At 41.8% G+C, this 27,885-nt stretch overlaps 1 protein-coding gene across 2 annotated transcripts in view; it reads left to right on the forward strand.

Moving 5' to 3' along the window:
- Window positions 1-27,885, forward strand: part of LOC147692361 (cytochrome P450 2A5-like) — a 333,458-nt gene that overhangs the window by 197,060 nt on the left and 108,513 nt on the right. For both annotated transcript variants that reach the window (XM_086938584.1, XM_086938585.1), the window contains exon 2: window positions 20,256-20,472. In XM_086938584.1, the coding sequence (XP_086794710.1) occupies window positions 20,302-20,472 (171 nt within the window). In that variant the 5' untranslated portion in view covers window positions 20,256-20,301. The remainder of the gene's footprint in view (window positions 1-20,255; window positions 20,473-27,885) is intronic.

The following is a 27,885-nucleotide window of genomic DNA, read 5'->3' on the forward strand; positions in this document are numbered from 1 at the left end:
ACTCTTCTTTTTATCCGTCCTTTGTTGTTTTGATAATTCTTCTAATTCTTTCCTCTTCAAATGGTATGTCCGTTTATACAGCTTTCTTTTTTCATTTCTGGTCGGCATACTAATTTATGTTTCTGATGAAAATGACAATCTGTAAAGAACAAACATAACAAATCTTATAGTTCTCTACTAGCATATAACATACAAATTATAACCACAGGTTCATTTTATAAGTAGAATAAAGACAAAGAAACAGTCTCTGAACAGAGTAGGAAATCCTATAGTGAATGTTGGTTCTAAATTTATGACAGTCCATAGCTGTGTCAACATTATAGACATATTTTCTGATTCTAATTTTTAAAGCATACAAACAGTACACTAATTTTCAAGAACTGTCGGTGATCCTAGTGCTTTTACTTTTTTTAATATAATCTCTTATACACTTCATGAGAACATGTATTGTCACTCTCATAAAGCAGATCAATGCCGAATAGTACAAGAAAACTGTCTTCAAGAATGCTTTAGTATCTAAAATAATTTTATTTATTTAAAAGTTCATATTCTAAAAGAACTTGAAGCATTATTTCATCGGATACTTCTTCAGATTGATCACCCTCATCCTCCAAACTCTCCTCTTCCCCTTCCACCATCTCTAAATAGGCACTGTCCAATGTTTTATCCATAAAGTCCTCATTTTGAGAATTATATTCCTCCTCAAAAACTCCATCTAGTAACTCCTCCAGTAGATCATTTGCAATTTCAAAATGTAATTGATTTTTTTCTGAATAATTCTCCATTTTTCTATTTGTTTTTCTTTCTTCTGTATCCTTTAAAAAAAATATAAACACTAAATTATATCTTTTTCATAAATAGATAACTTAAAAGTACCTTTACTAATTTTTAAACTACATACATTATTATACTTTCTAACTCATTAACTACATATATTAAGATAGCACCTTCCTCTTGTTTGAAAACAAATTGACACTATGAGCCTAGACATTAACACTGTTCCTTATTTTTTCATTAAATAATTACTGCTGTAAAAAGACATCTTACTGAAAAATTTGTTTTTAGATTTTCTTGATATCACAACTATTGATAAACTTTATAATTGATTTTTAGGGATTCATTTTCTGAGTTCACCACTACAAACTGCTATTCAAACTATATACAGTCTGAAGGGGAGGCTCACATTGTACAAACCATAACATTCACTTAACAGATTACTACTTCCCACAGAGACAGTTGCTTTTATATTTCAACAGCATACTCAGCATGTGAATTTCATAGCATGTACAAAATTCCATGCTAACCATGAGGAACCACATCATAATAAAGCTCTGCAAATGTATGTAAAACAGTGCACACAGATATGCAGAAAAGATGCCCATCACACCAAGAGCCATATCATAATACACCTCTGTAAATGACAAAAGAATACTGGCTAACATAATACAGCTTGAGTTTGAGAAATATTGAACACTTAGCAAGAATTATTCCATGGAAACAGCAAAGAATTATAGTCAAAGGATAGATGTATCAGAACGGCATCGAAAAGAACACATGCACCAGGCCCATAAAAAGATAGTGTCAACTGTCAGTGGAAAATTGTCTCAAAATACATATCTAGTACACGCAGATACAGACATGGCAAAAATAGAAGATAAAATCATGCTCCAAACCGAAACTTTGCAAATATTCTAAAAAATCTTGCTTATTATTTTAATCTGCACCCAAAAAATTTGCCTTTCAAAAATACCAACTCACCTGAAAAAAAGAATGTGATTCCTGAAAACTCTGTAACGTAGAAGGCAGGTTGTTACTGTTCAGCACCAAACACTATAAAAAAGAGAAATACTGAAATTTAATTAACATATTACAGACATATTTATTACACAACATAGAGCCATTGTAGCAAACAAGAAGCCTAACAGATAAATTCCCTAAGATTCTCTACCATTAGATATCCTAATGCCTAACTAAGTTCAATAAATGTTTTTGAACACATCAAATAACTAAATATTAAATAAAATATTAAATATAGATTAGAAAAGAGACACAGGACAGGAGAGATACAGACTACAGGAGACAGAGAGACAGTAGCAGGGAGAGGAACATACAGAGACAGACCAGCATTCAAAGCACAAATGAAGAGACAGAAAAATAACAGCAGCAGAGAAAAGTCAAGAAAGAAAGGGAAGGTACAATAAAGAAAAAGATGAACATAGAGAGGGACTCACAGAGTATAAATAACAGACAGAGCACAAAGAAAACAAAAGACAGGAGGCACAGAGACAGAGGAACAGCAGGCAAACACTACAATACGGTGAGAGAGAGCAGAAGGAACACAGAGATGGACAAACAGAGCACAAGAGAGAGAAAGATGGAGAGAAGAAGAGTGAATAAGAGGGAGAGAGATATACACCACCATACAGACAATGTAGGAGGAAGACTGAGAACAGGACACAGAGAAAGATACAAAACGAGCACGAGAAAGAGAGAGATATCACAAGGGAGAGTGAAGGTAAGAGTGGTTTCAGGCCAGAAAAGAAAAGAATGACAGAAATGAATAAATACAGTAAAAAGCACAACAAAGACAGAGAGAGCAAGAGAAACAAAAAGAGCAGGACACAAAAGGCCTCATTTATAAAAGCCTTGCGCCACAGATGCGTCAATTTTTTCCCATGTTAAAAGAGACGCACCAGCGGCGCAAGGCCTTCATAAATAAGGCCCCATGTGAGGAAAAACAACAACTGCATAGAGAGAAAATGTATGAGAGACAGGAACGGTAGAAATCACAGGATAGGCAACATGGAGAAAAACTGCACAGTAGACAGACATACAGAGGGCGAGCCAGACACACTAAAATATATGCAGTAAGCAGCACAAAAACAGTATGTTGAGAAAACGAAAACAGCAACACAGATATACGTATACTGACTCCACTAACTTAGTGCAAGAACGTATCTGTTACAGGAACTTCTGCATAACCTCATACTCACAACTCTTTGTTTCCCTTTAACCACAACCCTTTCGCCTCTGAACTCTTACCCACCAGTGCAGCTCTCGGCCACAAACCACACTGTAAATTGTGCCCTTCATATTTTTACATGTAGGTATGGTACAACACGTAACATCATACCTACACCAACTGAGTACTAGTACCTTTGACACAGATTCATAGCTGCACAAGTTAAGTAAAACGTCTGCCTACGCCAGGGCTCAAAAGTAGAGCCCGATAGTCAGCAAGCCTACCTTTAAGAAACTGCCTGTGCTGAGACCCGAACAGACCCGGCCAACTTAAAGCCCTGAAACTATCTTAATGTCTCCTCTCTTTTTAAACCTTTACATTTCACTTTCAAACCACGTTTGCTTTCCATGACACACGCTTTTTTTTCAGTGTTCCACATTCAACGCCTAGACACTTTTCCCTTTTTAGCATCCGAAACCGCAACTCCAACATGGCTAATGCACGAATTAATTAGTCTACCTTTCGCATATTTTCAGTGTTCAAATTCTATAAATTTCTTCACATAAATAGATACGAGCGGCTCAGTACCTCCTATTGGCATAAAACTAAGTCGCTCCCTTTCACTTACAAATGCCTTGGAGACCACAAAAAAAGTCGGCTAGATTTACAAGCCCCTTACGCCACTTTAGCGTCACTTTTAACATGGGACAAGTGAAGCAAAAGTGCCGCACGTAGCATGTTAATCTGCCCCTATATGTGTATAGAGATGAGTGTACTGAAACATGTAATTAGTCGTTCACATCCAGGCACTTTCAATTACAAGACTTTTTTAACTAGAAGCGCTGTAATGTTGCATGTCTTTTCAAAGATACACCAGTGCCTGCTATAATGCCGACTTTTTCCTTATTCTTCAACAGTGGTTATTTTTTTTCATGTAATGAGAATTGTTATGAGTTTTTAAACGACAAAGCTTACGCGGTAATAGTCACTCTGCATATGCTTCCCTGTAAGAATGTAGTTTATCCACCCCCGCATGGGAACCTTGATGTTTCCATCTGGCCGCGAATTCCGGCCTTGAATTCAATGTTGAATCACAAGACATGAACAAGAGCCTTATTGTCACAAAAACAAGTTACCCTACCATCTGTTCACAAACATATCTCTTTCACTTAGCTAATATTCACAGAGAAGTGCATTCCTTATAAAATAGTGAGAGAGTAATACTTTTATTTGATTTATAATAAAAATCATAAAAGGGTGGAGCTTACCACCATTTGATCAATGTTTACATCTTTAAAACAACACAAAATCAACTTCAGGTCAAGATAAAACAAAAAGAATAAAAACAAAGCAAAGAGAATATAAAATTGCACAAGCTTTTCAGGAAGGTGGTCTAAGGTAAAAATTAAAATTTAGAAAGGTGTTATGATTAAGATCAAGGGACACTTTTGTAACATGAAATTACACAGACTTTTCAAAAAGTGGTGTAAGAGGGAAAGTAAAACTTGGGGAAGCAATGTGGGTTGGATCAGGGTACACTTTTATGACATAAAATGAAGTGCTATGGGATGTAGACAAGAGAGTCCGTTGGGAAAATAAAAGTGAGTCTATGGCCGGCTGTGTCCATGCCTGTTATCCTGGCTTCTCTTTGGTTGCTGCCTTGTTTCCCAGCTCTTGAGCAGCATGCTCCAGAAATGTTATAGTGTTGCAAGATAGTTTTATCCAAGTCCCGCTGAGGCATATGATGACAACCGCCCTGCAGGTTCTCACCTGGGCGACTCTTAAGAGTGGTAGCAAAGGCACTTTCCTTAGTTTCTGAAGTGCGGGGCATATACATATTAGATGCAGTAATGACTCTGCGCCGTTGTTACAAAGGCGGCAGTCGGAAGTTGACCACGACTGTAGCCATTTGGGAGTGAGATCTTTACTCGCAAAGCAGCCCAACCTTAACAAGCTTAATTTCCTTTTGTAATGGTCCCTGAAGCAGTCTTGCAAATATGGATGGGGCTTCATGTGGATGTATGATGGCAGAACAATCCAGGTGTGGCTTTTGCCTGCCACTGCAGCTTTGTCCATTAATAGTGACGCTTGTTTGATTGCGTTGTTAGTTCGCAGTTTAAAAGCGGTGTAAGTCATGGGTGCAAGCCAGGATTCTTCCAGTGCTAATGATTGAAGCGCTTGCCTGAGGGACTTATATATAGACTTGGGAAGTCCTGCCTGTTTTTCTACTTCCAGCCAGCACAGATGAGCCAGGGAATGATCTTCTGCATCCCTCATTCGCCAGTAGTATTTGACGAGGGCTCCTTGTCTTGCCGGGAGCTGATTTGTGAGGCCGTATTCCAAACGTATTTGGGATTGCGAAATGTAGCGCGGGATTGAAAAAAGGTTTTTGAAGAGGCGAGATTGGGCGAGGTTTAGCGCTGTGGAGTCCTGGGTTGCCATCATCTCTGAACCATATGTGAGGGATGGCAAGAATTTGGCGGCTACGATCTTTAAAATGTGGGCAGTGGAATTTCCGCATAGATGTTTTTGGACTGTTTTAAAGGCGAATTGGAGCTGTTTGGCTTTTGATTTCCCCTGTTCCAAGTGCTGTTTATATTTTAATTGATGATCCAGTGAGATGCCCAGGTATTTGTATTGATCTACCTGAGTTAGTATGCTGGAGTTTATCTTCCAGACAATTTTTTTTCCTTTCTTGCGAGAGGCAGAAAAGCATAAACCATTTGTTTTTTTAAGATTTATTGTAAGTTGTGCATTCGAGAGGTATGACGCAAGCTTAGAGATCATACGTTATAGGCAGAGAGTAGTTTGTGACAAAAGCACAATATCGTCTGCGTATTGTAGACTCATTATGGGCAAGTTACCCAATTTTGGTGGATCTCCCTGAATCGAGCTTAAGTCGCTTTCTAGGTCCGCGGTGTAAATGTTAAAAAGGCAGGGGGCCAATACGCAGCCTTGTTTTAAGCCGTTGAGTGTGAAGAATTTCTTTGTCAGGCATCGGCCATCTCCTTTTTTCACTTGGACCCAGGTCTTTGAATACAGCTCTATGATTGCTCCCATTAGCTTTGGCCGCGCACCCCAGGCTTTCATTTTGGCCCAGAGTTTGGATCTTGGCACTTTATCAAAGGCCGCTTTTAAGTCCAAAAAACAAGTATACAGCGAGTTAGAGTTGTCGATTGCCCTTTTTGCTAGTAGGGTTATTGCAGATAAGTTGGTGAGGGTGCCCATTCCTGGGCGAAAGCCTGTTTGAGTCAGGGGGATTAGCCCTATGCTGCTTACCCAAGCCTCCAGTTCTACCAGTAAGTTTGACGCATAGATCTTTGCCTCCACATCTATTAAGGCTATTAGCCTGTAGTTGTTGGGGTCAGAGCGAGACCCAGATTTATATATTGGGTGTAGGATGCTGCCCCTCCACGATTCGGGAATGTTCCCGGTCTTTACACTGTGACAAAATAAAGGGAGTAATTGACTGGCCCAGAACATGGGGTCTTTCCTGAATAGATCATTGGGGAGACCATTTGGGCCAGGAGCTCCATCTGCTCTCAATGATTTTATGGTGTTAAAAACCTGCGTTAGTGTCATCAGGTCCGTGCCACCTATGTTCTTTGTTGTTGACGGTTCGCAAGTGGCTTTGGGATCAGCAGGCTTTGGGTCTGTCGTTGTTCTCAGGCTTGGCAAGGCACGCTCCAGGAGCGGCACGACTTTCTTGTCAAGTGGGGTATCAAGTTTGAAATTGTATATTAAATCGATGTGGCTACACCAAAGCTGGTCAGTCATATCGGAATTGAACTGCCGATGTTTACCGTTGAGCATGAAGTTTATTTTTGCCCAAAATTCTTTTGAGTTCTGCATCTTACTGGCGTGAAGTATAGTACATGCTAGTTTTTCCCTATGCATTCTCTTGGCCAGATTGGTTTCTCTTTTTAGCTCTTTTTTTAAGGCTGCAATTGTTTTCAAAGTTTGTTGTGAAAAGTGAGGATCCTTTTTGCGTTCGGCCCTGAGAAATGCATTCATTTGCCTTTTTAGTTGTCGCAGCTTTGGGGTGTACCATTTCCCTCCTCTGTTTCTTATGGCTTTTTGTCCTCTGTGGTTGGATTGGAAATTCTTATTTAAGTCTGCTACAAAGGACTCCCAGGTCTTTATTATGTCCTTTGATGTGTCAGATAGTGAAAGCAATGCATGGCATGACGCCGTTAGATTGTCGAGGTTTTCTTCATTCCAGTTTAGACGTTGTAAATTGAAGATTTGGGTGTTCAAGGATAGAGGCAGCGCTAGCTCAGACTTTTTTACTTCAATTGTCAAGGTGAAGGTCTGTGGGAAATGATCGCTTTCCCCCCGTTCCTGGATGTGGAAGTCTCTGATGTAAAGGAATAGGCCGGGGTCCGCCAGAGTATAGTCTATGGTTGAACCTGAATTTTTGGAAACCCTCGTTGGGGCAGCTGGTGTATCCAGATTACCCCTTCCGTTTAAGGTGTACAATTGGAGGGCTTCTAACTCCATGGCACATTTCCTTCCTATGGCACTTTGTCTGCAAAGGTTGCCCTGCCGAGGGATAATGTGGGTGGGGAGGCTTCCCTCCTGACGATGAATTAGATTCATGTTAAAATCTCCTGTTATAAGCATGTTTTCGCTTGGATAGGTAGACTTTAACCCCTTGATTGCAGTAACTAGTTGTTTTATCCTCTTCCCCTTATGTTTTCCACCCGGGTGCATGTAAAGGTTCATGATCAAAAGGCCCATATTTGGGGAAATTTCGATTTTAACGCATTGCATCCATGTAGACTCTAGGTCGATGTGACTAAGTTGCCATAGAAGGTCCGTCGATATGAAAATGGATAGGCCTCCTTTTGCCCTGCCGGAGCAGGCCTCCTTTTGTGCTGGTGTAAAGAATTCTTTGTATCCCACAAGAGGCGTGTTTGTTGTCTGCCAAGTTTCCTGGAGCATTAGTATTTTGAATTGCGTGATAAACTCTATAAAGTCTTCTTCCTCCAGCTTTGCTTTTAGACCATATACGTTCCATGAACAGAACGTGCAACCCTGCTCCTTCACAACCTTTGCTCTACTGTTGGTTCAGTCTGTGTTCCTATGGATTGATGCCAGAGGGGCATGTTGGTGACTTTCGGGCAGATCATTCACCTGACGGGCAATCGTGATTGTGATTTGCCTGAGTTGGTTGCCTTCTTCTTCTATGCTGCCTCTTAACTCTGGTCCTTTAGCGTTTTTTAGGAGGCCTCGGTTTGGATTTTGTTTCCGCAACGGACTGGGATATCGAGCTGGCTCCACTTTTTTTAGATCAATAAAATAGTGACCTTCCTTTACAATTTGCTGAGGTGACTCCCATAATCTTTAACGCATCCTCCACTTCAAGGCAGGCCTATTTTTTTTTATAACTACTAAGCAATGATATAGTGACTTCTTTGCCAGAAATTATTTGAAGTCATTCTGCTACTCTTCACTCCATAGTCGCCGACCTATTTTTCTGGACTTCCTGTTCTACTACGAGTGGCTGCGGCTTTTGTGTTCCTATTTTGTTTATTACAAAATGGATGTCCGTCCTGTCTTCGCAAACGAACCGGAGCACTTAGAACTATTTCGCCAGAGGATGCTTGGGTACTATGGCATCCTGCCACTTGCGACTTTGAGTGCGTCATATGCATTATCATTTTGATTTTCCTATTTCACCTGTGTGCAGCCTGTATTTCATTGACTGAACTGTGATTTCATGTGGGCCCTGGACTTATGTCTCTGCAACTTGGTATCTCCTGAAGTGAATTACAATCATCTCATGAATCCGTTAATTGATCATGAACAGCTTTGTTCCGACGGAGAGATTATGGCCTTTGCAGCGATACATGGAGTTCTGGGTCATTGGAATATATTCGAAGCGGCGCAAGATTTCTTGGCACACAGCTACATAGAAAAGACACCGAGTTGTCCTCTTATGGTACTAGAGGCTCCGGTAATTGAAGAGCATGTATGTTCTTTTCCTCTTTTCAATTGGATGGCTGACATGTTTTCGGAGGATAACAGTAACTTCCTTTTAGAAGCGGTAGCTGCTTATTTCGCCTACTCAGTTGTTGGATGACTCTTATGCAAGCCATTGAAGTCTACATTTTTTTTCCCTCCCTATTTTTTTCACGTTTTCTTGGACTGTTTTTTTCATATGAACAGACCTATTGGCTTTACTAACAGTGGACATTACAATTTCGTGCTGGTCAGATTTTCGTGTTTTATGTGGACTACATTTTTTTTCCTCACCTACTCGATTTCAAACTAAACTTTTTATTGAACTCTAATTTCAACAATTCAGTTGCATATCTTATATTATCTTCTTTGAAACGTACTCGGAGCAAAGCAGAGTAATATATGCTCCATGTGCCCTGATTAATGTGTAAAGTTACCATGAGTTTTTTATAAGTTTAAATGCCATTTCCACTTTCAGCTGCTTATTTGCGCTTCACACACCTCTGCTGCTTTAGTTTTCCATGTACTGAAATATTTTCAATTCATACCAGAAAAATATGTTCTTACACTAATATTTGCATTACTTTTCGAGCTGTATTTCTGATGGAGTACTGAAACCTTCAAAAGATATGTCAATACAGTAGTTCTTTTCCACACTGATTTTCGAACGTTCTTACAGATAACATACATGCAGCTCCAGCCAACTTGTCGCTTTTGGCGCGTTTTTTTTTTCCTTACACAATAGCATAACACAAAGTTGATAGTGCTTCGCATGCAGACAGCTGATTGTTAATGAGCTGATGTCTAACCACTAGCATTTTCAAGTATCGTTTCTAAACTTAAAGGCAAGACACCTTCTTAGATTTAATAAAATGTAATATACTTCCTCAGAACGGTATAGAATAAATTTTACTAAACCGTATTCATTTTACATCATACTATGCTTGCACCGTTTGTATTATATGGACTAGTGACTATGCCGATTACTTTGTTTCTTACAATATCTGTACTCGTATTAGATAAGAAACTTGCCTTGAAATCAGTGCATTACTGAATAAACATTTCAAATATAGACGCTCTCTCTTTTAATCCATATTCTCAACTGAAATGATTGTATACTGAAAGAGTATTCATGTGTTCCACATAACCTCAGCTGTACTAAGTTCATGTTTTCTTTTGTCGACCTGAGTTACTCATACTACAATCCGCAGGCCTGTGACGGCCCGTCAAGCCTTTCTTAGCGGGTCGCGGACCATGCAAACAGTCGTACCTCTGGTAAGAAAATAATTTATTACTGTTACCAAGCACCGCCGCAGTTCCGCTTCACTCACAGTATTAATCACTGCTCCCCCACTTCTACAGACCAGACGCTATGTCGTATTTCACTACTTATCACGCTTTCATCTCCACTATAACAAACACTTCTCCGCCAGCCACCAGAGAACAGAGTGGAGATGCAGAGGCACTAAGAAGTCAAAAACGACATACACTCTGCTCTGTGGAGCCAACCGAGCGGTAATTGTGAAAGTAGACATTCACTAGCGCTTCAAAAAAGCATCTCAATTATATAAATAGTTTTTTGAAAACCTGCCAAGTACTTTGATGCGACTATCTGTGTGTGCCTGCAGAGCAAACTTCCTCAGCCCGGACTGAAGGCAGACACAGACAGACACACACACACTAAGATAACACAGGACAACGGAGACGGAAAGCAGGAGGGAGATAAAGATGGAGTTAGACGGCAGGAGGGAGAGAGATGTATGTATACTCAGTCTGCTACCTCAATGTAAGAAGGCGTGTACTGCACGAACCTGTATACAACCTCATGATCACAAGTTTTCATTTTATTTTACTCGCCCACCTCCCCCTCTCACCCCACCCCCACCAGTGCAGCCCGCGGCCACAAACCACACTGTAATTCTGTCGTCTGACAGAAAGTTTAGGAATACCTTAAGCATTAGCACTTTTTGACGACGGTATCACATGTAATGTACCATTTCTCTCTCTATCTCCATTATCTGTGTCTCTGCAAATACCATTTTGTCCTCCCAAAACCAACTTCTCTGATTATATAGAAACGCTTCAAAATCACACAAATAATTACTGTCTATTTTAAACATATTTTATATTCCATTTTTTGCTGTACACCAAAATTATATACAAAACTATAATTTACACTTGAAAGAATGTGAAGAAAAGGCGCGCAACCCCCATTAAATTCACAAGACTTCAGGCCCCCACCCCCCTCCCGTCTGGTGTGGCAGTCCAAGGTAACATATATATTCCAGATACACACAGAGCCGCACCTGTAGGTTTCACATCTCTGTAAACATCCATTTGAATGTTATTTACGCCTTGCAGTTGTTTTACCCCTTCTAAAAGCCCCTACAGCTTTACTCTGCCTACTAATTAAACATTCATGTACGCCTAACAATTTTTTTTTAATTTGCCCCCCCAAAATTTCGTTTCAGTTTCGTCTCTGACTGACAGTGAATTAAAAAAACTAACAGTAAAAGATTACATAAGAACATGACTGAAGACCATTCAGCTTATTCAAATTTATTATTCAAAATTTAAACTAATAATTGCAAACAAATAATGTCGTTAAAGAGTGATGAAACGAAATGGAAAAATAGTTTTAAAAATACAAGACATTGTCACAGTCAAAAATGAGGTTACTCGGAGACTGTGAGGGAAATGAACTAATTATAGTGACTAAACCACATTTTACGGTACATGACAAAAGAAACAGTTACAGACTTACTTTTACCAATGCTTTGTACGATGTAGAACAGTGACAGTCACAAAACAGATATTTGTTTGACGGAACTCTCAATAATGCTTCTATCACTGCAACCAAAATTCAATGGCACAGATATCCTATCAATACAGACTCATATATGTCTCTTCAACCAATCATATTTGTTCCCGCACAATTTTAAAATCAAATTAACATTTCAGTTGGTTGTCCCTTACAATATTTTCAAAGTCACATAAAGGTCACCCATCACCCACTGCCTTCTCTGGCTGTTTCCATGGTAACACCTCATTCTGCACCTGGCTGAAGGGACAGGTCAAAAGTTCATATCTCAACGTTCTACATCAAACCAAGAATGCTGATTTCCCTCCGAAAACACCTGCCTATCCACTCCTTTGTTACATGTCATTTTGACGCCCAATAGTACTTTTCGTTTTACATAAACCTTAACATGCAACGTAGTCTTCAATCTTGAGGTACTAGAATCAACCAATCATTTTTTGTTTTTCAACCACACCAAGCCTCATCCACTTTTATATCCAGACTTTCTGCTTTTAACTACCATTCCACTTCCAGAACCCATCCGAGTACTACTGCATCTGCCTTGAAAATGAAGGTTTGGCTTTTAGGACACAGCTATATTCACTGGAGTGAAAAATATGCACGAAACAGACGAATTTCCAACCTTGATTTACCAAATGTGCAGATTACGTGGATTGGCCAGAGAGGATTGAGATGTCACCAATTGATACCATTGGTGAAAACTTTTATGCATCTCCCAGAACCTGACCTTATAATTGTGCACTGTGGTGGGAACGATCTAGGCACATTGACTGGGGTAGGTCTGGAAATGCTTCTAAAGGACACCTTTCGGCAATTGATGACACTTTTTTCTCGAACTGTCTTGGTATATTCCAATATATGCCAAAGACAGAAATGGAATTGGTCCAATCAACATTCTCCACAGATTGAGAAAGCAAGGAAACATGTAAATAAATCTGTTTTTGCTTTCCTCAGAGATTATAGCATGGGTTCTATTTACCACAACAACTTGCGTTACAACATGCAAGACATTTATAGGAGAGATGGTGTTCATTTCACGGATGAGGGAAACAGAATCTTCCTCTGTAACATGAGACTCTGCATCGGTACTTACTTATAAGTGCAGAAAAAACTCAATTAACACAAGGGCTCTTTTAAGAGCCACCTTATATCTAAACACTCAAACTTCTGATTTATCTCCATCTTTCTTTTTATTTTTGTTCGTGCGCGACCGGGTGCGCGCACCCCGCTATATTTTTGCAAAAAACAAACTACTTTTAGACTTTCTGCGACCTTAATAAACCCCTGAGAAAACCTACCAGATCAAACACTCTCCACCCTGCTCCTTTTCCATACTCTACACTATAGTTTTTCACAGTCTTGTAAATAGGTGTGCGCGACCGAGTGCGCGCACCCGCAACTTTTATTTAAAAAAAAAAAATTCTTTTCGCGTTCAAGGGCCTTACTGCACCCCCTGAGAAAACCAACGCGGCCAGACAATCTCTACCTTGTCCCCTTTCCATGTTCCAACGCTTTGAAATGTACAATATATTCACTGGCACTAACAAAATGGCGGTCAACACTTCCTGATTTCCTCCGAATCGAACGTTCACAGACGTCACACAGCAAAACAAAAATTCCGCTCGCGCACAGCCGCATTAGTGCGCGCAACCGTGCGCGCTTACAGATATATAAGTGACTTCAACTTTAATTTTCTCAGCAACAACTGAACGGATTTACACCATTCAAACAAAAGCGTAATCTGCGAGCCGCACTCTACCTTTTTGCCAAATTTCTTATAAATCCATTCAGCCGTTCGAGCTGTAGCCGTGTCTAAACGTCCTATGGAAAATAACATGGAGAAAACACGTTTTGGGACCCCCCTTTTATCTCAGCCCCCACATCACGAATCCCCCCAAAACTTTCAGGGAAGAAGCGCAGCGGACCGAGCCATCTTCTTTGAGAAATTCGCAAAGATTCGTCAACCGGGGCCAAAGTTAATCCAAATAGAATGTTGCGGATTTCCTATGGAAACTAGGTTCTAACTATAACTACCTACTGGCGACCGCCAGTAGATAATATATATATATATATATATATATATATATATATATATATATATATATATATATATATATATATATATATGTCCAAGGCTTCCTTTCCCAGTAAGTAAAATATGAGGGGACGCGGCAGGGCTTCAGGGGATTCTTGTATTGGTGTACGGCATGACGCGTTTCGACGGTAGCCTCATCAGATGCCTCCGTTGTTGTACTCCCAAGAATGTCGTCTCTTGTTTTATTTGTTTTGCCCCTCCTCTGAAGTAGTGAGGGGCTCACCTGCACCGCATCTCGTACCTGAGCGCTCCTCCCAGTTCATGGTTAAAGACTATATATATATCTCAGAAAGATATATGTATGTATATAGAAAGCACCATAAATATTCAAACAAAGATTACACAATCAAAACTAGACACAATAGAAATATAGATATGCTAAAATACAAAACAAAACTATACACATTAAAACAATGCCAAATAACAAATCGAATTTCAAATTTATCTACATTTAATAAGAAATCGCCCTATTAAAGAGAAGAATTCATCAGTAAAGTGCAGTATATATCTAGCCTAGAGACATATTGTATATGACATCCACCTGAGAAAAATATACACATAAAGCTGTAATAATAATAATAACCTGGAGAAAGGCAACAAGAGGGAAGGAAAAGGGAGAAAGAACACAAACCGACCTAAATGTCTCACCTTAACTATATTAATCCTGGTTTGATCAGTCTGTGTATGTGAGTCTGTATACATAAGTTAAGGTACCCCAAGATCAAACCAAATAGTGCCAATCCTAAGATCTAGTAAAAGTAACAAGAGCAATAACTAAGAGCTACACGAGGCATGAGAATAAATGTTAACATCCCTGCCAGAATTCAAGAATCAAAGAAGTGCCTAATCACACTGATATCAAAAATAACTTAAAGGATAACATCTTACCACTTGCAATACAACTGACGGGCTTGTAAATTATGGAATGTCCCACAATCCTCCAAGCTCATTTATTCACAAAGATGGCCCAAAGTGTTGGCCCGAGACCTAGTGGGGAAAGGACATATGTGATCATCCTTAACCCATGGGCAAATATGCTCCAAAATCAAGAACAAAAGCAACAACTCTAAAGTCTAGTAAAAAGGAAAGGATGAGGTAATATTAGCTAGAAGTAAAATGGGGCATAGCGGGTAAATGTGGGTATCTATATCACAATTAAGGATGCACATCGGCTGCCTGAATATATACTGTTAATGGGGGGGACACAAAGATAAAAATATACATGAATATAAAAAAATATCTGCATACAAAGACCCTGTCCTTTGTCAACCAGATTTGGAAAAAAGAACAAAAGGAATCATAATCAATTCAAGGGGCCTGTTACGTATCACCCACAGGGTGGTTCTCTAGGTCATCTTACCTCCACATCCAATGAAACGCAATAACGTAATGAATATAGTAGCTCAGCGTACCAAGTTTTAGGTGGCCAGTGTAGCGGCCAGTGATCCTAGTGTAAAAGAAGGAATCTATTTAGTACATTATTTAATTACTTTATTCTTTACCCCAAAGACGGGTAAACAAACAATTTAATAAAACGCGATGACATAATGGATAATATTTCTCAGCCTTCCATATTTCTGGTGGCCAGTGTAGCAACAAGTAATCATAATGTAAAGGATAATATCCATTTAATATATTATTGTGTATCTTTCTTCTTTACCGCAAACACAGGTGAACAGACAATTTAAATAGTCCTCGTTGTAGTGCCCAACAGTGATTGCATATCTTTATAATTACATGTAAACCCGACTTCTAAAAGAATAACGTGGTGCTACATGATCCCTGAATTCCCCAAAGCCACATCACCTCGGAATAGCTGTCCCATATGGGACAGCTATTCCGAGGTGATGTTGCTGTTTGCACGTGTTTGGGGTAAAGAATAAATTAATTAAATACTAATGTAGTAAATAGATTCCATCTTTCACACTAGGATCACTGGCGCTACACTGGCCACCTGAAACTCGGGGCGCTGAGATATACTATTCATTATGTTATTGCATTGCATGTCGTGCCAGTCCACCATTTGATTGTGAACACCCAGAAGATGACAGAGATTTGATTCTCCGGGCAGTTTTCCCAGAAGCTCCAGGCAAGGTCAGAAAGACGTTTGGAATGACTTCCCCCAAGGTGATTGATATACCTGACCACTGTCACATTGCCCATGTTTAATTGTGCATTGCATTGGATTCAGTCTTTCATGTAGCATTTGAACGCAAAGGAGCCCACCATCAGCTCCAAACATTGGATATGATGAGTACTTTCGCGTTCTGACCATCTTCTCATTGTGTAGAATTCCCCACATCTCGCACCCAGTCCACAGCACTATCATCTGACACTATCACTAGGTTCAGACTGGACCCAAAAATGGCATGACCGTTCTTTGCCTCCATGTGCACACACCACCTTTGAAGTTCTGCTTTTACCTCTATCAACAAGGAAACACATTCTGAGTATGTCAAGCCTTTCTGTGTTGAGATACATTTAGGCGCTGGAGGGACCTGTAATGCAGGGGGGCCAGAAATATGGCTTGGATGGGTAAGGAGAGGATGCCGACTACTCTTGCCACTTGACAGAGGGAGGTGACTGGTTTTCCCAGGGTGCGTGCCAATTTGTGCCGCATCTTGGCAATTTTTCATGAAGGAAGACTGATGGTCACTTGAGCAGAGTCCACCATAACCCTAGGAAGACTATGGACTGATTTTTTCTAATTGATGTGAAAGCACAAAGATTGTAGACGAGCAACCACACACTGAAGATGAGTTTGTAAGGCTCCCTGATCCTGGTTCATCAACAGGAGATCGTCTAGGTGTATTGTTAGGTGAACTTTGCTGGCTCAAAGGTGTTTCTCCACTGGTCGAAGGACTTTGGTGAAGCACCAGGGGGCTGAAGAGAGGCTGAACGGGAGGTTTGGGAATTTGTAGATGGTGTAGTGCCATCAGGACCACCATTCTTGGGGTCTCAAATATATTTGTAGCAAAAGGTTGGCAGATGTGGATTGTTCTCTGCATAAGGGCCACTTTGTTTGCCAGTGAGGGATGGTGATGTTCTGCATTGAGGCAATTGCGAACCTCCCTGTCCATGGCTTTCCTAAGCTGCTCAGCCACATAGGTTTGCCACTTTCTCCGCTGGGACCCAGTGCAAGAATTTGGGGAGCAAGGGTTCATCCAGATCCATGAGATCCTATTGGCCCATTGTGGAGGGATCATCACTGTCAGGTGGCACAAATGTAGGTTGGGGATACCAGGATCTGTCTGGCTCCAGGTCTGCGTCGGAAAGTGGCAATGCATCCCTGTCAGGAGACTAGGGAGGTCAAGAGGGGTTCCAGGTTAGGGATAAAGAGCAGGAGTGGATTAAGGGACCTGCTGGCTCCAAGGACCTTTGGTTAATGAAGGCACCCTTTAGGGGAGCAAAGGTGTCTAGATCTACGCAAGCGTACTTGGTACAAGCATGCTGGGGTGTCTTGGGTTTGAACGTAGGCTTAGAAGATGGAGGTCCCTGGGTTCTGCCCTTGGGCTGAAGAGGTCAAAGGCATTGAACTGCTTCTGAGACCGTCCATTGGATTGATGCATCCATGACATCACAGAAATCATCATCTGTAGGGAGGTAGGTAACTGCCCCTATTCAGAGTGGGATTCATGAATTTTCTTCATTATGTGGGTGCAATGTAGACTGGTTAAATCAGGAGAAATGTGGGGTCCTGAGAGGCACCAATAAATTGGGGACACAAGCAGCCCTTTTGGTTTGCAGGGCACTACAACTAGCTGCAGGTAGGTAGCCTACAAGAACAGCTGTCTGATATAAAGGAATGATATTATCCCCTTCCAAATGTTGCACACAGTATATGGGGCTCATAGGTGCCTCAAGGGCCGAGAACAAGCTCACTCATGTGGTAAAATCAGAGGTCAATGACCTCAACTACAGACCCTGTTGGAAGTAGTACCTGTTACAAGCGTTAAGTATTTGATTTAAAAAATTGTTGTTGTCGGCAAAAATACAGACTCCCCTGGGGCGTGCACACTACAGACCTGGGGTGCTTCTTTTTAGGAGGACACAGCTGCTGTGCCCGATCGATCGCACTCCACTGAGGAATGCGATCCGATCGGCATTTGGGTAACGCCCTAAGAAAAATACCGGGTCCATCTAGCAGTCGGAGGACCACACCGCAGAGCCCCGACATGCCTGAGAGCGAGGGAAGCACCACATAGAAGTGAAGGCACTTCGTATGGCCGTAGGCTGAAAGCCCTTTGACAGGAAATAATGTTTAACAGAAAGCACACAAAAAATAACCACCAAATCAAGAGAAAGGTGGCAAAGAGACTGCACTTATCTCAAGGCTGCGAGGAGCAGTAAAGAAAGAGGAAGGGCAGACACTGTTGTGGGACTATAATGGACTTGTGGCACCCTGATTGGTTAATGTTTTTGTTGAACTCCAATTAACTGGTTCCCTGATGTTCATGGGATTTGTTATTTTTCTAATGTTTTTACAAGACTGCTATTCAATTAAAGTGAAGAAGGAAAGCATAATCCTTGCCTTCGGTCGAGACATAGAATCGTGAATCTGCAGCTGCGAAATGCTATGTACTGGAAAGTTCAACCTCTATGGATCCTAGACGTTCTTTGTATAGAAGTGGTTGGCACTGATCTGCACTGGATATGCTTTGGATGAAAGAGATAACAACCCTCACTCAAGACATCTGATAGCATTGTAGCTTTGTAAAATCTCATGTTCCTTATATATTTACCAGACCTTCTGAGCAGTTCCTGGGTGTTTTTTGAATAAGAGATCAATTTGCATGTCTGTCATTAAGATACTTAATGAGTGCATTATTTTCACATATGTGTGCGATCTTACTATGTCAGCATCACTCTGCATCCTCTAGCATTTGCACACTAGTGTGATACTAGGATGCACATATCTGGTTTGCTAGAGAGTTGCAAATTTACCAATCCTCCTACCTCTCACTCAAAATTCTAAATTACTCTAGGTTATTCAATAAAATATCTCTGTTGAGGTTGTTTACAATTTTCAATGTTCACCTAGTTGTCGTGTCCATCTAAGTAAGACCCTTTATGTATGCATATTGCATATGTTACCTTCCAAATCTCACAAAGTTGAATGCGGAGATTTAGGAAAGTTGTGCTATTCTGTTACCATTTTTTTCTGTATTTTCTGTTGAATTGTACCTTTTTTCATTTTTAACATCCATACATGCAAGAATTTCATAGGTACGAGGACCCTCAGGTGAGATGTAGTAAACTTTTTAGCCATCCCAAACCCTCTGATTCACACAATCAGAGGGTTTGCTACAGCTAAAAAGCTATTTGCTATGTACTAAACCCATTTTAGGAGTTGCTAATGTTTTAACAACTTCTAAAATGGGTTTAGAAATAGAGACCCTCCTGCAATATGGAAGAGGTGTGTTGTGGGCATCCCTTCCAAATAGTGATGCTGTACCCTATGTATCAATATCTGGAACAGGAATATTGGTGGCAAACCATTAATTAATTACTGACTTCCAAGTTGGGGTGGTAACTGATTCACAAAGAGGAAGGATACCCCTTTGGACCCCTACCCCTTTTAGATTGGGGTGGCAGCTTAAAATTTAAATTTTGAAAACCAATCACAGAATTGGTAGTCTGCTGACCCTTGCAGACCACTGTTCCTGTTATTATAGCCAATTGTAGTGGGTTGCAACTTGTGACCAGCCGAATTAATATTACTAATGTAATATCCATGTGACAGGTGGGTGTGTGACCACAAGGATTCCTTATTTTGTGAATCGATCTGGTACTACATAAGTTGGTTCTCGAAATAAGTCACTGGTTGCAGAGAGCTGGTGCCTAAGTTGTGACCGGATCTTGCGACCAGGTTTTGTAGTATATTACGTCCTTTATTCTGAGTTGCCCTTTAATTTCAGTGCCGCAAATAACTCGTGTTGGAGGCCTCATCCGATCTTAAGATTTACCATGGCTTTGGTTTCACCTAGGACTCCAGTTGCTGAAAGCAAGCAGAATATGTTGGTGAAACTATAGAGAAAAATTAGGCATTACTGGGAGTATTGGACTCATAATTACTGATTTCCCCAGTAATGCCTCATTTTTCAGTGTTCACCCTGTGTTCTATGGTAAGTCTGCACCCTCGATGATACTAGTAGTGTAGTATTAACTCAGGAGTGGAGGATTACTTCCACCAAATCCAGGACCAAGGTACATTGGTTTACTTTTTCACATTCTCTGCACGACTTGCTCCTGAAACATAGGGGTGTAATGTTAGCATCACATCCTTGTGAAGTGCAAAAATTGTCTATTTTTTTAAACAATGCAGGCAGAATGTTAATTTTGTGTACGTCCAGTCCAAATCATTTTTTGTAACTGTGTCCTAAGATGTAATTTTGTTAATTCTTCTTTTAAAGGGAGTTTCCTGCAAATACAAACGTAATCTAGTCAACGCGTAACACAATGGATTTCTTTGGAATAGTCACTCCCTTGCTCATTGCATGGATCGCCTGCCTGTTTCTAATGAAGGCCTGGAAAAAGAAGCTCAATCTACCCCCTGGACCCTTTGCTCTACCTTTCCTTGGAAACTTCCTTCAAATAAAGAGCGGGAACATGGTGGGCTCTCTGTTGGCAGTAGGTTGATTTTATTATTGTAGTTTTTGCATATTTCTAAGGGGTATGTTTGTAACTGAAAGTGAGTGGTAGGAGAACTGCAATCCAAATTAGCTGCCCACTTAAAAATCCTTATTCTCAAGCATGCATATGTATTAGTAATGACAATCCAACACTGATCTGCACTTACAAGCGTGAAATTAAATAAATCTCATGTAATACTAGTAAAATATAGGACAGTACCCCAGTAATCATACATTTCCAAGTAGAAATTATGAAACTCAGAATCACTCCATGTAAACGAGACATCGGTGTTCGAATCGGATAAACAGTTTTTAATCTCAGCAATGCAATGCATAGGCATATGCCTATGCATCCGGAGATACCAACATTTTGGGGGATTTGACCTAATGTCTTCAATAACTCTCTTGGGATTCATGGGTAAGTGTAGAGACTCAGGGCCTCATTTATCAGGTTTTTCTCTAGGGCAGAGCCACAGGCCTTCTTGCTGTACTGCCTTACGGCATATAAAAAGGGCAGGAATGTACCTTATCTATCAGATACAGTACATTCCTGCCCTTTCCACCAGTGCTGGGGCACAATAGGCTGCCATGCACCAATGCAGCCACCTTTCCGCCATGGTTGAAAGATACAAGTGTGGTTCAAGGGTGCATGTGTTGCAAGGATGATTGTTTTTGTGAAGGAATGGAAACCTTCCTGCCCCAAAACAATCACAAGAGGCGTTTTCCTCTTTCTATATGTGCTGCAGAATGTGCGCTTCTCCTCATTGTGCCTCCCTTAAGCCTCCCCTGGGGAGGCGTATGTTTTTGGTGCTGCCTCAGAGTTACGATTTCTCATGAATCGGGGGCAGTGTCAAAAAGCCATGCATGTTGCTGAGAGCGGCCCCAGCAACAGCCATTGCAAGCCTCTTTAGCGCAGAAATCTGCACTAATGGGAACAGTATTTTCAAGCCACCAAAAAAGTGGCTTAGTGCTGCCTGGTAAATATGGAGCAGGCTCCTGTGCTACCGGAGCGTCACAAAAGGTGACGCACCGGTGGTGCAATTGGCTTAAAAATAAGCCCCGCAATACCTAATTCGTAGAAGAATTACTTCAAAACATTGTAGTTATTCAGAAGGTAATTCTCCAGCCTCATCTTGTTTGTGTGTGTGTGTAGGAGGGGTGGAGGTTGTTTTTCTGGTAATTTAGCTGCCACACACTGTCAGCAAAATCCTAGCAGTAGACCCGGTACCGGTTTCTTTAGTGCATTCCCTCTTATGCCAGTCCCATTGGTCAGTCCCAGTCCGTTCTGTCCAAGTCCACCATAACAGACATGGTGGCCCTAGAAGGAAAAATGGAAAAAATATCTCCTACGCTGTTCATGAGGGCATTAGTTAGTTTATTTCTAAAACAGGACAGGATCCCCTGCTTTATGTGCAAGGACAGATCTACTGCAGCACTCTTTATTCCTCTTGCGCGCCTTCCGCCAAGGATGCAGCACTATTTCAGGGGGAAAACGTCAAGTAAAGAGGCTGACAGCTCTACACTTAGAGGCCTTCACAGCATCAGCCATTGAAGGCTGGTAAACCTATTTCTAAATTACCCTCTTCTTCCCTATTTCAATGATTCTATAGGATTTTCCTGGGAAGATAGGGGCCAATATCCTGGTCTTATCAACATAATGGAAATGTACAGTAATGAACACACATTTAGGAGATGTTTGACCATGCATTCCCAATTTTTATAGTGATGTGTGTCATTTAATGAAGACATATATAAATGGGAACGATGGTTAATTTACATTGTGGGACGCATAGCAGGGAAATACCGTTTTACCTAAAATAAAATCCACATTGAGATGGCAAACCATGGAATTAAAGTTTTTAAATATATCAATTACTAAGCAGTAGGAATGGGCTTAAATTCTTTAACTTAATTTTTATTTTCATCCTCGGGTGTTATAGATAAATGGAACCTCAATGTGCTGCATACCCACTGTGAAACCAGGTACTGAACCTAGTGAGTAAAAATATTTTGGAATACCAATATTTTTTCATTTTCAGAATGATAATCATATTTTTTATTACTTCACATCCTTTAGGAAAATGTTTTCTGATAGGCTATCAACGTTATCCCAATTGAAAAAGGTGTGGAATATCTCTCAAGGATTGATGAAAAGAGTTCCCATCCATGCCATATTGACTGCACATCTTTGCTGATGATGGAAAAACGCTTTAATAGAGGAGAATTGATCAGTTATTTCATTGAGGAGCGAAGGGGACATGGTAGAGAGTGAATTATTAGACAAGCAGAGAGGAAGTGAACACTTTTGCACATAGATTTATATAACAGGAACAGAGGTGGAATGAGAAGCATTTCTTAATAAGGTACTTGTATAAGGACTTGAACATTGCCTTTTGTGGCATCTGCAACTAGAAATACAGCCATGCGTCATAATTTTCGGAATACTAATATTTTCTTTAGTAGCACTGTCAACACTTTCAAGTAGCAATTTGCGACGGTCCCATTTGTGAGGAATGTTCTTAATGCATTCAGTATGTGCATGATAGAAGATATTAGGAAATTAGGGCGAGGTGTGATAGAGCGCGCAGGTCACCCGACTCGGTTTTACCATACTCACCTGGGTCCATAAAACAACATATGATAAGTTTAATCAGGTAACCTGAGCATTTACTCTAATCAGTGATTTATAAATTTCATTTAGGACTTGCACCATTGACTTACCAATCCTTGTCATCGGTACCTAAAGTCCTAAGGGATCAAAGGAGTTAGAATAATAGGTAGAAAATAACATTTGCACTCGTATAATAACCACAAACTCGGGAAAGGTTTAAACTCTTTATCTAAATTTCTTAAATGTCTTAATATAAAGTCTTTACGCATTTGACATTAGGGTGGGAAGAGAGAAAGAAACAGTACAATGACATACCCACATAGAATATTTACCTAGAATGGTATGAAGAATTAACCCTGGCCACAGGTTAGTTAGAAGATAGAACCCCAAAGTGCAAGTGCCAGCGAGACAACATGTGCTGACCAGAAATCAGGACAGGTGCAGACAAATTTGGATCAGGACAGGACCACCACAGGCTAAGACCGGCACCCAAGGTTAAAGTTGCTACGCCAGCACTACAACCCTCTCTGCAGCTAACAGCCTAACCCAGATTGGGCTATCTTATCTTCCGTCAGAGTGCTCCGCCAGCACTTTTGCTCCCGAACCCCGATTCGGTTATCGAATATTCTGACAGAGTGCTCCGCCAGCACCTCTGCTCTCGATTCCCTATTGAGTGCGTTGGTTCAGTGACAGGTCAGCTATTCTGACAAGTCGGACAATTTTTCTAGCTAAGCCTACTCTAGTTATACTGTTTTACAGGGCAGTGTACCACCCCCCAATGTTGCAAGTGTAAGGATCCCCAAATTTGATTTGCCAAAAGACGGGGAGAGATCATCACACCATACTAAAATGAAACTTTTACTTCTGAATATTCTATTAACATTCCTGCCCATCAAATTTAATTTTCCCATGCATGTTTATTCCACCCAACAATGGATGTTGTTATAGAAATACAATGTTAACAATTTTTTTTTCAGCTTGGGGTCAGCAGGTTAGATTCCCAGGCGCATCTTCTAGTGTGATGTAAGCTTGGCATGGCTTCAATGTCAAATGACTTCAGCTCCTTCTGGAGTTTGACATGCGCAGTGTGGGTTTTCAAGATGGAGTAATAATACCTCCCAGGCCCAAGATTATCGTTACATGAAAAAATAGAAAAGAAACAGTTTTAGAACACAGAATAAATGAATGTACTCTATACCACTTATATCTACTCTATTCCCATTATTTTATTTTAACTATTGCATTAATGATTAGGCAAAACGCACAGCTTAGCAAAAGCGGTGATGCAAACTTCATGCATGCTGTAACACAAAGCAGCCATTTTAGTTCTAGTTCGCAGAAGCAAAAGTTTCCCTGCAAGCGAAAGATACTCCATGTCACATGAGTGTGACAGACGCATGCGCAGTAAGAAATCCCGCGTAGCAGCAACCATTTTAGTTCAAGCTGATTATGGTTAGTAAAAGCACATTGTCGAGCTTTCTTTGCATACTAGCTTTGTCATGTAATGCACTTTTTAGTACACGAAACATGTTAATTAGTACATTACCATTATGTCGAGAGGGCTGAATACAAGCAAGTCGCATTACATGCGAATCCTTGCTCCATCAATCCCCTCTTTGATGATATTTTATATCATCACCAATTAATGAAACAGATGCCAACTTTTCACAACTCTCCCAACTCAATCTCTTCAAATTTTCTATTTTGTTTCTTTTCATTGTTTCTGTGAAAGTTTTTCACCTTTTTGTATATATTTCCATTCAACTCTTCTAATTCAAGTTCATCAATATTTATTTTTCCTTTCTCATTTACTGTATATATCTTTTTGTGCTTACGACATTTGCATCAAATTATTATCCCTAAAATCAGTAGGCCTATTCCCACCATTGGCATCAGTATTCTACCTACAAAACTTTTCCCTACATTAGAAAGCCAACTACCTATAGAGGAGTGACCATCGGTAAGTCTCTTCCATGCACTATCAACTTCCAGTGGTTTAAGCTCTTTTTCCAAATTAGAGGTATTTCTTACATACTACTTAATTTCAACACTTTTGTCAGGTATGTAAGTGCAACAATGTTGAGCTTTCAACATTCTACAGACTCCACCCTCTTTTGCTAATAATATATCAAGAGCAAGTCGATTTTGGGGGTGTGGCTTGAACGCCGATGTAGGCAGCAGCGGTCTCAGAAGCTCCTCCGCAGCCGCCCTTCTCCCGCACTCATCCTGACATAGATTCTGGGCCCCCAACCCCGGAACATAGGTCGGACAGCCTGGTGCCCACATCGGAAGGGGCAGAAAGCGATAATGAGCACCATAAACGGGGCAGGAGAACTTTTTCCCCACACTCGGTGAGGCCCACAAAACGTGAACACAAAATGGCGGCTGGCGGTGGCGAAAGGAACGCCTGACTGAGTCTCGCCTATCGCTGCGAGGAAAGTCCTGCGTGGGACCGGACCAGAGCGGAAAGAGACAGGCCCCAGTGACTGCCAAAGGTGGGGAGACATTAAATCTGATCTGCTGGTCCTCACGGGCGGCCAGGCTGCATTTTGCCTGACTTCAAGATGGCGGCGCCGAGCTGTGTCTCGTCATCCATCTCGTCGGAGCTGGGGAAATGGAAGATTAGCCCCTGAAGAGCAGCAACCTCTGATTTTCAGCTGATGCGCTGGTGCCTATCCTGGGCCTGGAGAGGCGAGACAGCTACTTACCCTTACGGTCGCCCACTGCCTGTGTGCTTCTCCTGGGAGTCCAATCGGACTGGTGATATAAAATATAGCCCTGGGACCTGATTGGGCAGATACTGGGCCAGAGGGGGGGTCACTGTGACCTCCTAGGAGCCGAGGTGAGGGGAGGTGACCGGAAACGCTGGGCCGAGGAGGTGCTCCCGTTCGACGAGTCTAGGAAACCTCCTCGAGAGACTGAGCCTGAGCACGGACACGAGGGCTATATAGCCAGCACTCCCTGGGGGCCATGACCGGACCTGCATGTGAGGTATGGAGCTGAGGGACACAGATACTGCGGGAAATTGAACATTTGCGACCTATTATTGCTGGTGTGCTCCCGGATTGCCTGCACTGACTGCTGGGAGAGAGAACCCAGTAGAGTGCCCCGTGCAGGTCTGTCTGGGATTGGAGCGAGGTCCAAGGCTCCCCACCTGAGGAGAAGTGAGTGTGGGGACTCTGCGAGGCTGGGCAATTACTACCATCTTCAGAATGGGCAGAGTGACTAAGAAGAAAGGATTTGAGGTACTGCAGCTCGATGACCCGGTCACAACATAGAAGACGGGGAATCTGCATCCGGGAGTAGGGTATCTGCTCAGCCGCGGGACCCCTCCTTGGGCGACATCATGCAGGATATCATGGCATCGAGGGAGGCTTTGGAGAAGAGAATGAACTCCATTGGTTCGAACCTTTCCTTGCTAAAGGATGACCACCGGAAACTCAGGGAGCGAATGGCGTCTAACGAGACAACCATGTAAGACATTCCGGACACGGTCGCTGCCTTACGGAAGACACTGAACGAGGTGGTGCAGAAGGTCCACTTATTGGAGGTAAGAGCAGAAGACAGTGAAGGGCGCTCCAGACGCAATATTCTCCGCATAGTGAGAGTCCCGGAGCGAGAGGAGGGATCCGATGCTGTTCAATTTTTTGAGACATGGATAAAAGCAGAGGTGGCGCCGGAGGGCCTCTTCCCATTCTATGCGCTGGAGCGTACGCACAGAGTTCCGGCCCGACCACCAAAGCCTAGGGCCCCACCGCGCCCGATGGTGGTGAGACTTCTACATTACCATGACCGGGACTATATCCTGCAGAAAGCCAGGGAGCTGCAAAATTTGCGAACTGGAAACAGTAAAGTAATGATCTTCTCAGATTACACCAGGGAAGTGCAGCGCCAAAGAGCCTCTTTCTTAACAGTGAAGCAGAAATCGAGACAACTACATCTTCCTTACGCAATGCTGTTCCCAGCCCGGCTACGAGTGGCTGCTGACGGAGGTACACACTTTTTCCTCACGCCGCAGGCTTCCTGGGACTGGCTGGAAACCTGAGGGGAACCTGGCGTGCTTTCACCACCTGCAACCTCACCTCGCAATCGCTCCCCTGCCATACTGCCGATGCAACGTCCCGTCTCTCCCACGAATTGGTGCCAAGAACGGGACAAGGCGGTTTTGGCGGTGGCGGCCATCCGCCACGGAGATCTTAGTCCAGCCAGTAACAATTCGGAGCACACGAAGACGCTCTGAGGCCGATCTGCCAGAGGTTACCCCACAAACAGCGGACTGGGTATTTGGCTGAAAGAGCAGCATGAACAGTGTGACTGACTACACGAGGTATCTCTGCTGCCTACTGGGCCTTGGGACCTTTTATCTGTATGGGGGCGAGCTGCCTGGCGCACTGTAGAAACCATGGGGGGGGGTGGACAGAGATATTGACCTATGGGAGAGGCGGAGGGGGTTGCGAGGATATCTGGAATCATCGAGTTGACGTTCCAAGCAGCCTAAACTGAATAGATTTTGTAAGCACATTTCTTTGTTTGGATGGCGATGCCGCGTTGGGTGCCTGTCCTGGGGCGGGGAAGTTTGGGATGTTTTAATTATGGGGTTTGGTTCGGGGGACCAGGGCGTGTCGTGGGAGTGGAAGTAATGGAACATTGCCTTTGTCATTGTCAGCATTGGGACCCGCATTAGGATACACATGTCTCACATGGAATGTACGGGTATGCATACTATGAATAGGCACCACAAGATACACTCATTCTTAACCCGTAGAGGTATACACATCGCCTTCCTTCAGGAAACCCACC

The sequence above is a fragment of the Lissotriton vulgaris genome, chromosome 9 (genome assembly GCF_964263255.1).
Source record: "Lissotriton vulgaris chromosome 9, aLisVul1.2, whole genome shotgun sequence".
NCBI lineage: Eukaryota > Metazoa > Chordata > Amphibia > Caudata > Salamandridae > Lissotriton > Lissotriton vulgaris.